The sequence below is a fragment of the Fistularia commersonii genome, chromosome 30, assembly GCF_037954325.1.
Source record: "Fistularia commersonii isolate RoL2024-O1a breed Wild chromosome 30, RoL_Fcom_v1.0, whole genome shotgun sequence".
NCBI lineage: Eukaryota > Metazoa > Chordata > Actinopteri > Syngnathiformes > Fistulariidae > Fistularia > Fistularia commersonii.
Window position 1 is genome coordinate 3,026,833 of NC_141313.1, and position 18,712 is coordinate 3,045,544.

General features: G+C 45.0%; 1 protein-coding gene across 2 annotated transcripts; it reads left to right on the plus strand.

Annotated features, from left to right (window-relative positions):
* Positions 1-498: 498 nt before the first annotated feature.
* tuft1b (tuftelin 1b) lies at positions 499-18,644 on the plus strand. Of its 2 annotated transcripts, XM_086178440.1 has the most exons (12): positions 499-716; positions 1,731-1,790; positions 14,473-14,625; positions 14,706-14,780; positions 14,856-14,921; positions 15,288-15,377; positions 15,789-15,878; positions 16,791-17,020; positions 17,112-17,217; positions 17,365-17,448; positions 17,553-17,647; positions 17,747-18,644. In XM_086178440.1, exons 1-12 carry the CDS (start codon positions 615-617, stop codon positions 17,817-17,819), a joined length of 1,224 nt encoding a protein of 407 aa, XP_086034566.1. In that variant the 5' UTR covers positions 499-614; the 3' UTR covers positions 17,820-18,644. The 2 variants fall into 2 exon arrangements, with proteins under 2 accessions (XP_086034566.1, XP_086034567.1); XM_086178441.1 differs by lacking the exons at positions 499-716; positions 1,731-1,790 and adding an exon at positions 13,931-14,361.
* Positions 18,645-18,712: the final 68 nt, after the last annotated feature.

The window sequence follows — 18,712 nt, forward strand, 5'->3', positions numbered from 1 at the left end:
AAAATTTCCCTGCCGTTTTTTTTTCTTTTTTTAAACTTCCCGCGCAGGTGGCGACTAATCGGACAAAGCGGCGTTTTAGAAAACCCTGTTGACTTTGGGCGGGCCTTCTTTCAGAACGCGCCGTCTTCTTTTTGTGCATTATTTGAATTTGTAAGCGTACAAAGAAAGCGTTAAAAGAACATGAAAACGTTTGACCGAAAGCAGAAAGTGTTTGTGGAAAAGAAAAGAGACGGGATTATGTGATCATTTATCATTTTAAAAGCGTGTAAAAACAGTGAAAATACCTGACGCAGTGGCGCGGAAACCTTTTGAGTAGCGTTTGTCAATCGTGTTTTTAAAGCTTTCGCTCTCAGTCGGAGCAGGGGGAAATAAGTTCGCCCGCGCAGCAGCCGGGGACAAGAGTAGAAACGCTGCCATGTGACAGCAGGGTTATCAAACCGGGCTCGATCCAATTTGCAGGTCTGGCACAGATTTAGCTTGAAAGGGAGAAGAGACGGCCGGCAGGTCAGCGGCCACGCGCTGCTAGTTACTGGAAAAAGAAGTAGAAGAGGAGGGGGGAGGTGAAAAAGAGAGAATTCGCCCGATAGATCGAGGCAGATGAGGAGCGAGGGGGAATGGGGTCGTTCTGGAAGAAGGTCAGGCAGGTCGCCGAGGACGGAACGTGGCGGTTCAGCAGGAAACGCCTTCAGGACAGAGAGGGCGCCCGCGTCTCCCAGGTCAGAAATCACAATTTTTTTTTTATTTTCGTTCGCACGAGTTCGACCGCTCCTTCCCCAAAACTCTTGTTTATTCAATCGACACTCCCGAGTTCAGCGGAAAAAAGGCGTCAGCTTTCACCTGATTAAATATTGTAACCTTTTGATAAGATGCCAGAAGCTGCGGAGCAGGTACGGCCAGCGTGAAGGAGAATTATAGCGAAAACTAGAAGAATTCTAGTGATTCAGCACAATAGCATCGCAGGTAAACAAACACAAAAAGCAGGAAGCGATGTTTTCGAAATAAAGGCATTTATTCTAGGATTTCCCCAGAAAGATGTAGTTTGTTTTTGGCCCGTGTTTAACAGGAAGTAGCATATATACATTTTGTCAGAAGCGCTGCGATAGGAAGATATTATATTTTTATTTAGGGACAACATTTGCAGATACGAGATAGAAAAATATCAGCCAGAATGAAAGAAAAGGCGGACAAGACCCGCCACGCTGAATGGACCAGAGACAGTAACAATAACCAAAAGACAGGAATCTAAAGATGAAATTGTTGAGGTTTGCTTTGGGGGCGACCAGGAAGGATGCAGAGAGTAAAGTTAGATGGAGAAGGTTGATTCTCTGAGAAGAGAAAAGCCCGAAAAAGAAGAACATTTGCATGAAAAGGCACTTCCGGTGAGTAATCGTCAGTCCGAGTTTGTTTTGGCTCCTGTTCAACAGGAAGTTAGAGGCTGAACTTGAATAAATATAACTTCATTTTATTTGCGCAGTCTGGATAAGGTATGAAGGAAGCGTGTTGATAGGAAAATAACTTTTATGTCGGACAAACATTTGCATGAAGCATCACTTCCGGTGGCCAACCTCCTCCAAAACAACAACACCTGCGCTTTCTCATTCACCTTTCGTGCCTCGGCTCGTCCTCCTCCTCTTCTTGATCCTCCTCTTCTTGATCCTCCTTTTCTCTTCTATTTTTTTTTTTTGTGTTCCTCCTTCCCGGAAAAAAAACCCAACTTTCCTCCGGTGAAGATGAGCGGCGGGAGACGCACACCGGCAGAACACCGCCAAGATTTGGATCTCCAAACAAATGTGAGTGATGAAGAACAACCGCAATCCTTCTTCTTCTTCTTTTCCTTCTTCTTCTTCGGCGGGGCTCCGGCTCCGTTATTACGGTAATTTGTCGCGGACACAAATCTTCATTATTATGGTAATGGGGGGCTGACCTCTGACCTGTGACCTCTGACCCTCCCCCGCTACACACACATCTATTTGTATTCTCATTATTGTCTCCATCAGTCACTTTCACTGCGCGCCTGTCATTTAGCAGGAAAACAAAGAATATGCTGCTCCCCAAGTGTAATTAATGCCACTCATGATATATTTGATATATAAATACTCCAGTTTACACAATTTGTATAATCATTTATTTACACACATATATGTATACATGTGTGTATGTGTATCTAGATATATGTATGTATGTGTGTATAAATATGTATATATAAATATACATGTATATGTGTGAGTGTGTGTGTGTGTATACATATGTATACATATACTGCTCAAAAAAGTAAAGGGAACACTTGAACAACACAATGTAACTCCAAGTCAATCACACTTGTGTGAAATCATAGTGTCCACTCAGGAAGCAACACAGATTCATTTTGACTTGTTTTAAGGACATCACATCAAAGTTGGATCAGCCTGGAGTTTGTTTTTACACTTTAATTTTGAGTGTGATTCCTAATCCAGACCTCCATGGGTTGATACATTTGATTTCCATTGATCATTTTTGTGTGATTTTGTTGTCAGCACATTCAACTGTGTAAAGAGCAAAGTATTTCATAAGAATATTTCATTCATTTAGATCTAGGGTGTGTTTTTTTAAGTGTTCCCTTTATTTTTTTGAGCAGTGTACATGTGTGTGTGTGTGTATATATATATATATATATATATATATATATATATATATATTTACGTATATACACTTGTGTATGTATATATACATATATGCATGTCTGTGTGTGTATATATATATATATATATATGTGTGTGTGTGTGTGTGTGTGTGTGTGTGTGTGTGTTTCCAATTCTGAAGAATAGATTCACTTTTGTAGAAATCTGATAATTAACGTGACGTTCGAGGATACTCTGTTTTATTGTTGGGGCTTCCCGGTGGCCATGCTGTGTTTTTTTGTTGTTTTTTTTTTCTTTTTTTTTGGTTTTGGTTTTTTTATCTTTTTTATCTTGCCACATTTCCGATTCTGCTATTTTAAAACATTGCATCCTCACACTCACTCACTTCAACTTGCCAAATATGTACAACTCTGATTTTCTGAAAATCCTTAACTTATTTCTGGTAAATGTCATCATTTCGAGACATTTCTTTCAATTGAATTTGACTTTTTCCAGTGTTTCTCTGCAGCCGCAGGGCACCAACAGGCAGGGATATTAGATACAACACCCACATTAGGGTTCCCTTTTGACGAAACCATTAATAATGTGTAATCGAACGTGCGCGGAGATGAGCTAATCACCCCGCAGGCAGGCGGCCGATTGGACGAGGCAGGCGATGACACGCATCAGGGTGGGGAGCCATGATGGCGAGGCCAGAGGGCCGGAGGCGAACATGGGAGATAATGAGATAATAATTCAATTTTCTCATCTTCGCTGCTCAGATCTGTTTTTCAGGAAACAAAATAACAAAAAAAAAAAAAAAAACAACCCCTGGTATTCCCATAAACTTGAAGGCATTTTTTTTTTCCAACCCCAACCCTTGGACCCTTAAATAACTTTGACACATCATAAAAAGAGGTGTTTCTCAAACCTCCCCCGGAGCTCCTCTGTGAGCTTCTCGTGTTTGAGATGTTCCGTCCTCGTCGGAGTGACACCTTCTGAAATACTTTCCCGTCCCGTCACGCTTTGAGGCGGGTTTTTGGAGGGGATATATCTCCTGTCGCTGTCGCCGGGGGGTAATTTATGAGGTCTGCTTCATAAAAAAAAATTTAAGAATTAAATTCAAAAATTAAATTGAGTTAAAATCACCAATAAAATAATGGTGGAATACCAATAAATGTTTTTTTTTTCCCAAATTGCCCCTCAGGGATAAATAAAGTTTATTCTGATTCTGAAATCCACTCATATCACGGGCGTGACTCATTTTCACCAGGTAGCAGGAAATGAACTGGAGCGAAAACGTCACCGCCATTGCACAGAACACACACACACACACACACACACACACAAACCATGTTGGAGCTCGCCATCATGGCGGCGCTGGCTCACATGGTCACAGAGTCCGACATCATTTCCTGCGCAAGAACCCAGATTTATACACATCAATATTACATGTAATAATATACATGTACTTGTAAATACACATGTATATATGTTATTTTTACATACCGTTTAACTGTATTTTTATTTATTTCTCTTGATCTTTCCCGTTTTTAATTTTATTTTTATTATTACTATTATTCGATATTTTATTCTTTATTTTTCTATATATTTTTTTTGGGGGGGGGGATTCTTCTCCACTTCACCCTGTGAGCAGGAGTTGTTTTCAAAAAGCGTGTTGCGTTGTGGCGCCGCCCCTGATGGCCTCCGTCCATGTATATATGATATTTTTACATACCGTTTAACTGTATTTTTATTTATTTCTCTGAATCTTTATCACTTTTTATTTCATTTCTATTATTATTATTATCCGATATTTTATTCTTTATTTTTCTATATATTTTTTTGGGGTGGGGGATTCTTCTCCACTGCTGCTGTCTCAGTTCCTTCTGGTTTTGTGAATGTTGCCATTTTCTTTGTAAATGTTTTCAGTGATTCTCTTTTCCTGTTGCAACCGGTTTCCGACTGCGGCTCATTGGTGGAAGGCTTCTGTCGAGGCATGAGCGAGGCGGATTGTTGCAATCTGACGGGGACGTAACATTTTTATTTTTTACCGCGCAAGATTGGGCAACGGCGGTCATCATGGAAGAATGGCGGCGGACGCGGTTGAGGCGCTGCAGCTTTGATCAATCTTGGCGAAGTTTCATCGCCGGTCTGTTGCGGCGGCTGTGGTTCTGCCGCTCCGGGGCCTTCAGTAATCCTGGGAGCGGCTCAGTGTTTTTCTTTTCCCGCCCCTCGTCAACATATTACATAATTTTGCCCGATTACGCGCCAGGAGGGGTTTGACGCAAACAACCAGACATTGTATTATTGAGGTGGACGGATGGACATCTGGTCTCATGGAGATGTTGGAGGTGATGGAGCCCACTCTCGCTGTCTTTGGGTGAGATGTGGGGTTCACCTGGGATCCATCACAGGGACATGTAGTTTTTCCACTTACATGTTTTTGGACTGGAGGAACCTGGAGGAACTCCGCACACAAAGGGAGAAAGGTGGAATCCAACCTTCTTGCCGTGAAGGGAAAGCGCGAACCCCTTCAATCATGAGATACACCATGAAAAATGCTGCAATTTTCTTGAACACCACGAAATCTTCTTTCTCCTTTTGGCTTTCCCCTTCAGGGGTCACCACAGCTAATCTACCTTTCCCATCTAACCCACCAACTACCTTCATATCCTCTCTCACTACGTCCATAAAACTTTGGTCTTCCTCTAGAACTCCAATTCCAGCATCTGTCTACCAATATATTCACCATCCTACCATGTGCCGTCCCTCTGATGGACTCATTCCTGGTCCTGTCCATCCTGGTCGCTCCCAACGAGAACCTCAACATCTTCATCTCTGCAACTTCCTGCTCTGCCTCCTGTCTTTTGGTCGTTGTTACTGTTTCTAGAGCAGCGGTGGGCAAACTTTTTGGCTCAGGGGCTGCATTGACTTTTAGAATTTGACAGACGGGCCGGGTCTGTTCAAGATACGATACATATAAATAAAAAACGCATTTGCAAACTGTAGCTATCAGACTTGACTGACATTTGCTTTGAAAATAAAAGCAGCTTGGTTTTGAAGGCTCTGACGTTAGCTCGCATTTCACGCACAAACCGTTTCTTCCCTTGTAGCTTCACACACACCTTGTTCATGTGTGTCAGTTTGTCCACAGTAAAGGTAAAATCACAAAGACAATCTGTGTCATTCAGCTCAGGAAAATTCTCAAGTGTTTTTAAGTCGCTACAAAACTGAAATAATCCCCTGTTTATCTCCCGCTCCAACATTCATTGACACAAACATTCAATCGTTCACATCAAGTTTGAATTCTGTACCGATTTTTGGCGGGCCGGATTAAAAAGACCAACGGGCCGGATGTGGCCCGCGGGCCGTAGTTTGCCCACCCCTGTTCTAGAGCATACAGTTGACCCTAAGTACTTGAAATCCTCCAACTTCTTGATCTCCACTCCCTGTAGCTTCACCGTTTCACCCGGGCTCCTCTCATATATTCTGTCTTGCTGCGACTAACCTTCCTTCCTCTCCTTTCCATTGCATACCTCCACCTCTGCCGATTTTACTTGAAACCCCTCGAAATGAAGTCCTTTGTGCTGTGGGGCTGAGACGCTAACCACCGTGCTAATCGTTTTGTTTTTAAAATGATATACTTTAATTCTTTTGTCACAGCAGCGCAGCGATGACAGTGTCAATAGATATGACTATAAATAAAAATAAGAGTCAGTAGAGTGAATGCAAAAAAAAAAAAAGACAGAAAGAATAAGAGTAGACAACAAAAACAACAACAAGGATAAGAAAAAGCACAGTGACAATAAAAATGACAAAAAATTATAATAAAAATAAACACGATGCAAGCGGAGTGACACCAACAAGGATAAAAAAATAAACTAAATAAAACAATAGATGACGGAGTGAGATTGTGGTAGCACAGATGATTTTTGTTTTGTGCTGTCCAGACTGCTGTTGTACAGTCTGACTCAACTGATCTGCAGTTGAATAATTTATTTTTCCATGAGCACTGAGTTCTCCATCCAGCTTCCCGCTCAGACAAGCGTTTGTCGCCGCTCCGGCCACTGAATTGTGAATTTCTTCGAGCATTTTGTGCCATAACTGCACAAAAACGATGTCCCCGGGTGTAAAACGGCAAAGCCTGTTGTCTCACCTTTATTTAGGTCACTGCTTTTTTTGGTCGTAGCTTCTGAAACAGACTGAGGCGCGTTCAAAACGCCGCTTTTAATCATTCGTCTGCAAACACTCGTCCGCAACATCTAATTTCCCCGCTCGTCTAAAGTTCTGCCAAACAGTGGTGATAATCAAAGTGATAATTAGTCGCCGCCCGATTGCACAATAAACCCTTCTGGATTTTTTTTATTTTTTTTATATTTTTTATTCTGGACTGTATTTGTACTGGGCGGCGGGGTTTGGCTTTTGTTTGCACATCTCTGTTTGCACTTCACACACACACAGACACACACACACTTTCTCCCGGTTAGATGTTCCATTAATCTTTCTTATGTAACACACACAAACACGCATTCCTCGCAGCGCTGCCACCAACCGCTGTCACCTTGAAGCAGATAAATGACACTCGCTCCTCATCACAGTAAACTACTGATGAGGCCTTCTTGTTAAGGCGAGATGTTCCGCTGGAGAGAACATGTATTCCAGTAAACTCCCGGCGGTTAGCGCCTTGCTAGCGGTTAGCAAAAAAAAGGGTTGGATTTTCTCGCCCAGCGACAGCTGAGAGAAACGGTAGAGATAAGGAATGAATTTACTTTTGATTGGGTTCATTTGATTACACTACATTTCAGAAATTCCAGCATTAAATATTTAAACCAATTTTTACAACTCAAGCTCGGCAGTGACGTGAAAGGGAGGCAGGAGAGGCCGTGCCTCACTTGCTGAATAAATTCAAAGTGAAAAAAAGAATTAAATGGTTATTTGTATCAGTGATTTGCACGATTTTTATTTAACATCACTGGTTTTAGATCATTTTTCACTCAAAGTGGCTGAATTTTCACATGTACTGCTCAAATACTGAGAAGAGATGTGCGGTGAGGCTGCCAACTGGCGAGCCTCAACGTAGATCTCCCAATAACAACAGACTGCCGGCACGCTCTACATTAAGACCGGATTGTTGTTGTTGTTAAAATGTTTAAACCTTTTTTTTCGATTCGAACTACATTTCCAATATACAGTGTTTTTTTTTTTTTTTTTTGTCAACTATGTTGTTACGAGTTTCTTGCGCTGAACGATCATAAAACTGTTGCAAAGAGCCACTACGTGAGGCACGCAGTTCTCCTGCCTCATGGAAGGGGGGCACTTGTGATTCTTCTTGCAACTCTTGTGAATAAGCTACTCTTTAAGGTTCACATATTTATAAATCTGATCGTGAAGAAGTCAGTGTCTCACCGGCCGTGACCTTCACCGCACGTCACTGGAACGAGGAATATTTGATTTGCGTATGTCGGGTGTGTGTCGAAGCAACCTGGCCATCGCCGTTCAAATATTTGGCAATACCAGAAGTGGATGTTGCTGTCCGGGGAATTGATTTTCCCCGCCGTAAAAGGCTTAAAATGAACCAGATATGTGTGTCTGTGAAGGTTAACAAGTGATAAACCGGGAAATTGGTGTTTTTGGAAGAAATTTGGTGAATAACAACAAATGTCAGAATGGTCTTTGGATGGATATTTTGAGGCCCCGAAAGGTAGAAGTCATGCAGAGCATAAAGTAGTTTGCGGGAGAATTCTTTTATGCATTGAGAGGCGGTACCGTCTTGGAGGTCAACATCTTTTAGGAGGTAAACTATTATCATAATTTCCAGACTGTTGAGCGCAACTGAATATAAGTTGCATCCAGTAAAAAAAAGTAAATAAGTGTGTCCATATAAAGGCCGCACTTGTCTATACGCCGCAGGAACATGAGATATTTACGCAGAAACTTTTTATTTTCTTTAACTTTTAGTCATATATACATATGTATATTTTAAACGTGTGGGGAAAAAAGTGGCGGTTTATTATCCAGAAATTACCGTTCTTGGTTTTACACTGGAGACGGAGAAGAACACATTGTTATTGATTAAGATGCATCTCGTTCATCTTGTATATGCTACGATTTTGACTGATCGGCCCCCCATGTGAGTTTCTCACACTCAGAACAAGATATTTTCTACAGCATAGATAATATTCTGGATTCAGATAATAAGTAAAGCTTGACACGGAACATTAAAGTTACAGAGTTACATAAGATATTTTCACAACACTGACAAGGAAAAACCTCACTCTGCTCTCAGACTTGTTGCGTAACAGGATAAAGAATCGGGGGATTCTTTCTTTTTTTCATCCCTTCCTGGTCAAATGTGTCAAAACCTGAGCTTGAATCAGATTTTTTTTTTTTTTAATCCCCTTCCATCCCTCTTCTCACAAAGACTTCAAGAATCAATATTTTTAACCGTCAATAACAAATTTAGCATTTAGAGCTCCCGGCTAAGAGTATGTACATGATAAAAATACATAGACAGACAAGTTATATACACTCTGATTGTGAATGAACATGTGAAAGTATTAGAATATCATGAAAAAGTAATTTTTGTTTTTTTAATTGCATTACAGAAGATAAATATTTATCACAATATTCTAATTTTCTCAAAATATTAGAATATCATGGAAAAGTAATTTTTGTTTTTTTAACTGCATTACAGAAGATAAATATTTATCACAATATTCCAATTTTCTGAGACAGTCCTGTATGTATACATACATATACATACATACGTGTGTGTGTGTGTGTGTGATATCTGTATTTTTTTCCACATTTAAACAATGCAATGTCCTTGCCTTTATGGCTACCGTCCTGCAGGGGAGGCTAGCGGCCCTGCAGTCTCACCGTAGCTTCTGACTGGAGAACAGTCTGGAGGGAGAAGGGTTGGGCTGCCGGCGAAGCCTCACCCTGCCATTTAAGGCAAAGCGGCATTACCCCCCTAGCACACACACACACACACACACACACACACACACACACACACTCTATCAGACAGTCAGTCTGGACTGCGTCTCCCTGCTCATCACTTGGACGAGGCCTCCGGGCTGCACAGGTACGCGTCTGGGAGGGATTCTCATGGCGGGAAAGTGTGCTGTTGTTGTTGTTTCTGTGCTCTGGGACACAAAAACAAACGTAAATCCGGTTCGCTCTTCTTTTTTTTTTTTTTCATTGTTCAAACTGTCAGTGTCAGTGGTTTGGAGAAGGGACTGGGTTCTCGTGGTGACGGCGATCAGCAGTTTTAGCTGACGTGGGAATCTGTTAGAGGGGGGAGATGCTGACACAAACGCGTTTAAAGGTGGCTTCATGACTTTTATCAGCCTTCGGTGTCTGTGTGTGTCTGTTCGTGTGTGTCTGTTCGTGTGTGTGTGTGTGTGAGTGAGACCAGATTTTGTGAGCTCTGGGAGATAAATGTGGTTCTCACTGGGCTGTGGATTCTCAGCTGTCAGGGGAATGCTGATAGCTTTACGCAAACACCGGCCCGTTTTGTGTTAACAATAGCGACAATGATTTTAGATTATTTGTGTGCGTGTGTGTGTGCGTGTGTGTGTGTGTGTTCGTGTTTTACGCGGGAAGTATATGACTCTTTTATGGCTTAGTCTCTTGTCATGAAATTTAGTGTTTCATGAGTTTTCTGGGAATCAGTGGGTCAGAGTCCACCAGTCTCGCCTCCTGGCTCGTAATCACCATAGAAAGTGTGTGTGAGTGTGTGTGTTTGTGAGTGTGTGTGTGAGTGTTTGTGTGGGGTAACTTGACTGTATGTGCGACACAGTTGTGAGGTCAGTGCCTGATCAGAGAGCGATCGAAGTCAGTTTTGGGATGAGTGAGTCATAACCTCGTATGTACAGGACTGTCTCAGAAAATTAGAATATTGTGATAAAGTTCTTTATCTTCTGTCATGCAATTACAAAAAAAAAAATGTCATACATTCTGGATTCATTACAAATCACCTGAAATATTTTAAGCCTTTTATTATTTTAATACTGCTGATTATGGCTTACATCTTAAGAAAACTCAAAAATCCTATCTCAAAATATTAGAATATCATGAAAAAGTATTTTTTGTTTTTTTAACTGCATTACAGAAGATAAATATTTATTACAATATTCTAATTTTCTCAAAATATTAGAATATCATGAAAAAGTATTTTTTGTTTTTTTAACTGCATTACAGAAGATAAATATTTATTACAATATTCTAATTTTCTCAAAATATTAGAATATCATGAAAAAGTAATTTTTGTTTTTTTAACTGCATTACAGAAGATAAATATTTATCACAAAATATCATGAAAAAGTAATTTTTGTTTTTTTTTAACTGCATTACAGAAGATAAATATTTATCACAATATTCCAGTTTTCTGAGACGGTCCTGTATGTGTACATACATACATACATACATACATACGTGTGTGTGTGTGTGTGTGTGTGTGTGTGTGTGTGTGTGTGTGTGATCTCTCCAGCCAGCAGCGTCTGACTCACTCACATACCTGCTTTTATTGTTCCCGCATATTAAAGAAAACAAGCGTCAGCTTTGCTCTGCCGAGGAATTCATTTTAATAACTTCTTAAACTTCATATATCAGAGGATAAATAGATTTCTGCCGTGACGGCTGCTTGCTGTGTTCAGCCGAAAGTAATTCTAATTAAATGTTGACATTGAAGTACAAATAGCGAGCGCCACGCCCTCGACCTGAGAACCTGCTTTTTGTTTGACATCTTAAAAACCGTGTTATCCCGAGGACTCTCTTGTTTGGACAGAACACAATGTTGGCCTTTACGGACTTTTTGTTTCACCGCGATGATTCGGACGACGTCCGGCATCCCGGTGGAATAAAATTCGGGTGAAGTCGACCGCTCGCAAATCCACCGACGGCGACAAACGATTGTTAGCATGTTGCACGGTGACGTTTTTACACGAAACGTATGTATGAGGTTTCCACGGCCGGGAGAAAATGATGTCGTTATTCAACACCGTAACTCAGGAATAGCAGGGACTGCGCCGCGCGTTCACCCCGTCTATTTGAATCCAGCCCTTTCAGCCTTTCACCCTTGACCTCTTGACCTCGGAGCCGTCACCTCTCCGCTAATGTCCGACCTCTCGCTCCTCCGAATATTAGCTTCGCCGAGGCGATCGGAGGCCGCGGGATGAGAGTCGGCCGACGTCATCGTCCCTCTCTTCCTCCTCCTCCCTGGGGTTTTCTGACGGAGCTTTCCTGGTTCCCGTTGGTCCTGCAGGATCACAAAGCGCAGAAGCCAAACATTCACCCTGTAATTGGCGTCGTTGGCGCCCCGTCAGACCTCAAATATCCGAGCGAGCTTGTTATATAATTTGCCAGCGGATTTGCATGAATCGGGACGTGACTCACGTGTTCAGAATTCAACCGATCAACCGATCTTTGCATATGAGGTCCCTTCGACGGCCTTCAAAATTATTCCCCGCCTTTTCGAATGAAATGAGAAGCTCCTCCTGCACGTCTGAACCTCCATGTGGTTGAGTCATTCTTATTTTTTTGCCAGGGTGTGGCCGCGCGGGTGTCGTTCCCACCGGTCGGGGGGTTTGAAACGCCGCTCGCCGCCGCCGCCGCCTCACCTGCGAGCTGGCGTCAGACATCACACAGCGGCGCCAAGAGCCGTCACTCAGGCTAAAACCATTTAGCCCGTTCTTGACATGTAATGCGATGATCTGGAAGGTCACGTCAGTAAGCAGATATGTTCGCGTCCCCTCCGGCACAGGCGCCTTCGCGCTCACGCTTTTCCCGGTCGATTTTGCGGATAGTTTGGGTTTTCCCGGGCCTGATCCCACGCCGCGCTGGGAGATTTCTGCTCTTTGTGTCAGACACACACACACACACAAATGCTTAAAGGTGTGCTAACTGGCTTATTTTTTGCAATCCTGCAACCCATTACCGGTTTATACTCGTTTGTTTTTGTTTTCGCTGCTGAGTCAAACGTTGCCTTTTTTCGCTCTCACCCCGTTTCCGGTTTCTCCGCTTGTTACCTAATACGGGATGTTAGCATGCGTCCAAACAGCGGAGGGTTTTTTTAACCATGAAAGGAAGGTGGCTGTGTTTTGTTTGCATTTTCCTGCTTGTGTGTGTGTGTGTGTGTTTCACTCGGATTGGAATGCCTCATTGTCTCTCGCCACCTGCACGGCGTTCAATTCTCCAGACCGGCGATACCATGCGAAGAATGTGTCACCGCCGGTTTGTGATTTCTGGCGGCCGAGAGAAACGACGCGGCAACGATGTAGCTTCGGCCTCCCAAAGTATCAAACATCATCCGGCGAGTTAGCGAAAGCGACATTGTTATGCGGACGCCGGCTCGAAGAATTTAAAACTCCCGACCCCCGAAAGGTCGAAGCGGCGCTGACAACGATGATCTACGCCGATGTTGCGGAAAGGCACGCGAATCTGCACCTCCCCGAGGAATTCCCGCGTTGCGTGACAAAGTGTTCCCTTAAGTTTACCGTGTCAGACGTATGATTTAGCGGCAGACGTTCACGAGCCGCAACAGTAAACCGCGATTTAAGACTCGGGTGGCGACATCTGTTTCTCGTGCATTTTACGCCATTCGGAGTGGTCACACCTGACTGGGAGACCTGTAAAAAAATAAAAAAAGGGCTGGGAGATCCGCCCGGCGTCTCAGCCGTGGGTGTTACTGCGTTACTGTAAACACCAGGTGTGTTGCACCCTTGGGGAATATTCTCAGGTGTTTTTCAGCCTCCTCTTTCTAAGATTCAACAGTTGTGATACAATAGCGATCAAAAGAATCCGAGAAGCGGAGATAATCTTCCCGGCCTTTTGTACTTTACCTCGCAACTCTTGTAAAATATATTCATATATGTGGTTTGCGTGGAAAACCCTGCACAGACAGTAAGTCAGAGCCTGAATGGTAACAATGCTGCATGCAAGAAGGGGATTAAGCATAATTGGACATAAAGACCAGCAACTGCCGTGTTACGTAACACACACACACACACACACACACACACACACATACACACTCTCATGCATATGAGTGCCTTTCCACCTGAAATAGATTCAATGTGTCAGAAGGTTGGCGGTTTGTTTTGTTTGTGCTTTCAAAGGGGAAAGCAGAACTGCTTGTCCCGAAACAGTGTTCTTCAGTAGCAGTGCAGGAGGAGGAGGGGTTTCCATGGAGGATTACATTCCTTCTGAAGAAAGCGCTGACAGAAAGGCTTGTTGCACTAAAATACTTAATAAATAAGCATTAAAGTACTTCTGCCGGGGGGTTTATTTGTCTTTCCGCTGCATTTCTTTTGTATCGCTTCCTTTTTTTTTTTTTTTTTAATTATGGAAGCTTAAGAGCGGGAAAAAAATATGGGGAAAACCCTCCCTTTTTAAACTTAGAAAAACAGAAAAATAAACCAGCTTCTGAACGGGGATCTTTCAAAGAGCGACGCTTTTAAATCCGGACAGACGCCATTTTACCAAAGTGTGGTTCCTCCGCACCCCCTCTGCACGCTGCCTTGTTGTGTCTGTTGCCAGTCGTGCGCGGGTGACTCAGAGACGGCGAGATGTTTTGGGGGCCGGCCGTCGAGGTTAGTCAGCCGCCAGACTCGGCCGGACGCAATGGAAATGCCCCCTCATTGTCGGTCGCTAGGAGACGCGGCCAAACCGTAACTGGCATCCATGGAGGAACTTCAGCAGGGGGAAGTTTTGTACCCCGAGTGTCCGCCTCCCTGCGCTCCGCCCTCCTTCTCATTGGGTGATTTCACTTTTTTTATTTCTTTCAGGCTGGTTTTTTTCCTCCCCGCTGTTCGTTTCTGTCTCCAGACGCTCACTCCTTCGTCTTCGTATCTCCTCATCTTGGTCTCAGGGCGGATGCGGGCAGACTAATCTGGCTCGGGCAGAGCGGGAACCCACGCAACTGCAGAACCAGAGACGGGGAAGCGTCGGCGCTGAGCTGCCGGACCGACACGGGGAAGCACCTGAACGCACTGCGCCCAAAGTGGAAGTTGAAGTCATCAAGGTGAGCTTGTTTTTTGGTCGTTTGTTTTCTCGTCGTGTCGGCGAATTCATCCTTAACGCGCCCCGGCGGTTTCGTTCTAGGTTTACCTGGACAACCGTCCCGTGGCGACGGAGAGCGCGAGGATGCTGACGGACGAGGTGTCGCAGATTCAGGAGGTCGGTGGCGTCGGGAGGCGAGCGGGGAGGTCACGCGTGGGGCGTCGGAGTTTGACTTTCTGTCCGTCCTCCCAGGTGAGGTACTGCCTGAAGACTCTGAGGGAGCAGATGGCGGCCCGGCAGAGCAGCAACGGCAAGAAGGTGGGTTTGACGCTTGATGATGTCACGTCGTGTCCGAAAAAAAAAAAAAAAAAAAAAAAAGCGATCCGGTCTGTGCAGGTTCTATGAACGTGAGATGTTCCCCTGGAGAACTTTTTGGGTTTTATTCCTTCATTCTGGACCGTAAACTGCTTCTCCTGCGCTCATGTTGGAGCCTATAACTGCCGTCACCCTGCACCAATCACAGGCTCCCATACTGAGACATGCAGACTTTATATTGAATCATTTATCTTTCCACCCTAAGTCTTTTCCCCCCCTCCCACATGTTGCTCTCTGAGACCTCCGTTAAGTGTTTCTGCATAATTTAAAAGGAGGAAAGTGTTCAAACCGTCCTTCTTTCCCTCTCAGAGTCCAGCTAACGGCCTCAGAGTCAACCTGGCCGGCAGCCGACAGGCCGTCGCCGCCGGAAACGCCGCTTGCGTCGACTCCGGCGCTCATGTAAGCCAAATTCGTCCATTCTGAATCTCAGCCGGAGTGTGTGACCGGTCTTTTGCCCCGCCTGCGCTGGAAATTTAAATGCGAGTGGAAACTGTTACTAACTGGGGGGGGGGATAAAAAGGTCCGGCTGGTTAAAATAAAAAGCAGAGCAAATACTGAGTGCAAACACACACACACACACACACACGGAGTGGGATACCCTAGTTCCCATGCATTGTTTAAGAATCAGCACATCTCCTGAAAGGTAATATCGCTGTGTGTATTGTTGCTGCGTTCTCGTGCGTGTCGGGTTATTTTACACGACCCTCCGTTTCACCCGCCGTCTCCGCACGTTAAGTCGAGCGCCGCCGTGCCGCCGCCAGCGAACCCTGTCGAACTCTCACCGTCCGCCCCTGTCCTCGCTGTCCTCAGGCCGGGGAGAGCCGCGAGGAGGCCGGCCGTCCGTTCGTGAGGCTGAAGGACGTGGCGAAGAAGCATCGGGAGGAAGAGGAGAGGCTGCAGGTCCGTTCGCCGGGGATGAGTAACTTGACACTTCCTGTCGGCCGCTTTGAGTCACTGACCGTTTGACTTCATCTCCCGGGGAACCGCGTTTCACCGTCGCCTAGCAACCACTCCCACTGTGTTGATGCGAAAGGGGGAAATTGATCAGGTTGTGGCTGACGAGGCCAGATCACATCTTCTCACCTCTTTTGGAGAACTCGTTCTCGCTCCCGATGCGTCAACGGCGAAAGTTCTGACTCATTACAACCCCTTTCTGGTTCTGGCGTCATGTCTACATCAACTCCTGTATCTACTTATAAACCTAACCGAAGCAGAAGCGGAGTATTTTCCGCGTATTTCTGTCGTCAGTGAGAAATCGCGCTCCTCTACTGACGCTTCACCCGGAAATAGACGCTTCACCGTTTGTCAGGCGGTTGGTGCATCAGGATAAGATAAGATAAGATAAGAACAACTTTATTTATCCCGAAGGAAATCGTTGTGTAAGAGTTTCAAGCGAAACATAACAGTAATAGACGATAGCAGGAAGGAGGGAGAATAAGAAGATACAATAAAATATAAAGTGTCAAAGTTAAGGCTATTAAGTGTTTTAAGGTCTTAAAAAGTACAAAGATTTGAATATTCATTCGGCTGAAGGAAGAGGAATTAAAAAGTCTGATAGCCTCAGGTAGGAAAGACCTACCGAGGAGTGACGGCGTGTTGGTTTGGATCTTTTTAGACAATCCCGAAAGCTTGTCAGGCGTGCACGGCGAGTTTGGAAAGCACGCTAGCACGTCCGGACCATATAGGTTGAAATCCGCTTGAAACTTTTAACCCTCCGATCGGCCCTGGATTGCAAAAAGAGGTCGTGCCGGAGCTTCGGCGGCGCCGCCGCCTGTCCGGTGAGGGCCGCTCACTCTCCGCCGTCTCTCCCAGTCGCAGTCGGACGAGTACAGCCGGCGTCTGGCGGAGCAGTCGCAGCGGCTGCAGAGGGCGGAGGAGCAGTCCAGAGAGCGCGGACAGCGGGTGGAGGAGCTGCAGAGGCTGCTGGCCAGCGTGGAGGCAGAAAGCGGCGTCCTCAAGGACAAGATGGCGGCCGGGGAGGCGGAGCTGCAGCAGCTCAGGGCCGACAACAAGGAGGAACGAGGGAAGGAGAAGGAGCAGAGGTGACGGACGGCACTTTTTAAATGAAAGACTCATCGACTTTAAGAAGCGTCCTTATCTGTGATACACGTGTGTATGTGTGTGTGTTTCCAGGTGTGCGGAGCTGGAGAAGGAAGTAGCCACCCTCAAAGAAAAGATCCACCATCTGGATGACATGTTGAAGAGTCAACAGAGGAAAGTCAGACACATGATTGAACAGGTGATTATTAATGGAGGAGGCAAAGCCCCGGAAACGCGGCTGACATGAATAAATGATGCCGCGTCTGCTCCTGCCGGAAAGGGAGCCGGGTCTATTTCCGAAAGCGTGACGTCGACGCGTGCCCGTTCTGTTTTTACCCGAATCCAGCTGCAGAATTCCCGTACCGTCCTCCAGGAGAGGGACAGGGTCATCAGAGATCTGGAGGAGAAGGTGGCTTTCCTGGAGGCCGAGGTACTTCCTGCTAAATAACGCAACCGGTCGCAGACCGGGAGCGCCGTCCGCGGAAATGATTTAAAGCGAAACAAATACGGATCGTCTCACGTTGTTTCCGGCAGAACCGAGAAATGCACGACCACATGGAGTACTTCCTCTCCGGCCAGGACCCTCCGCCTCTGACCTCCAGCGAGAACAAGCCACAAGTCATTTACAGGTCGGCCTTCCTGCCTCTCCCGCCGTCTCCTGATGACGAAGGCACATTTACGCCCTGAATCATTAACGTCTCGGTTTTGGCCCTTCTCTCCCCGCGCAGTAAACCGCTCACGCCGACGTCGACGACCAGCAAGGCCCTGCCCTTCATCAAAGTCATCGAGATCAAGTCCTGAGCGGCGTCCTGACCGAAAGCCAGGATTTGAGAGTGTGTAAATAGGTGCTATTTAACCCCCTTGCAGTGTGTAACATGTAGATCTGCAGTGTCGATGTGTTGTCGGTTCAAATGGGTGAGCATTCAAACTCTGCCGTAGCTATAAGAGGACTCCTGGAAGAAGTTTCCAGTGAACTGCACGGAAGATATACATAGAAACAGATCCGCAGGCAGCAGAGGGAGCAAGACTTCAGAAAGGATCCCGGCGTCGTGTTTAAACTCCGGCGTCAACTTTTTTTACCCCGACAGAGCTGCCGTGCTACCCCGCCGCTGTAAAAACGGCTTTTCTTTTAAAGGACGAGGACAAAAAAAGGAAAGTGTTGAGTGTTTCGGTACTTCTTCATGAAGGCAAGACTTGACCTGAAGCCCAAGAGTTCAAATTCCTCAGTGCTTTGCATCTCATCGCCGGTGGCGAGCGTGCAGCCGGCGGCCACGTCAGCGCTAAATTATTTCTCTCAAACTCGAGTTGACTGAATATGAGCGACTGGTCCTGCCAGTATTTACTGATGGGGTTGTTTTTCTTGATTATTTCATTATCCGCGTGGGGTATAGGTCATATCGTTCACGTTATCATTACACTTCCAGCCTTGACTTGCTCTAATATTTTGATTTTCAGTGAAGTTTTTTCATACATGAATTCTTTGTAGAAACCCTGCAGGTTGTGTTGACTCCTGGGAGAACAGCCTGGTAGTATTTACTGTGAAACACTAGGCACTAACACTGAAGTGCAGTTTGTCCACTTTTTTCCCCCAATGTGTTAAATAAATTTTATTTAATTGTCATAAAAGATTAGTCTGGAGTGGCTTGTGAAGTTTCTGGTCAAATCATGGGTTTGTTTAGCTCTTTGCACTGCGC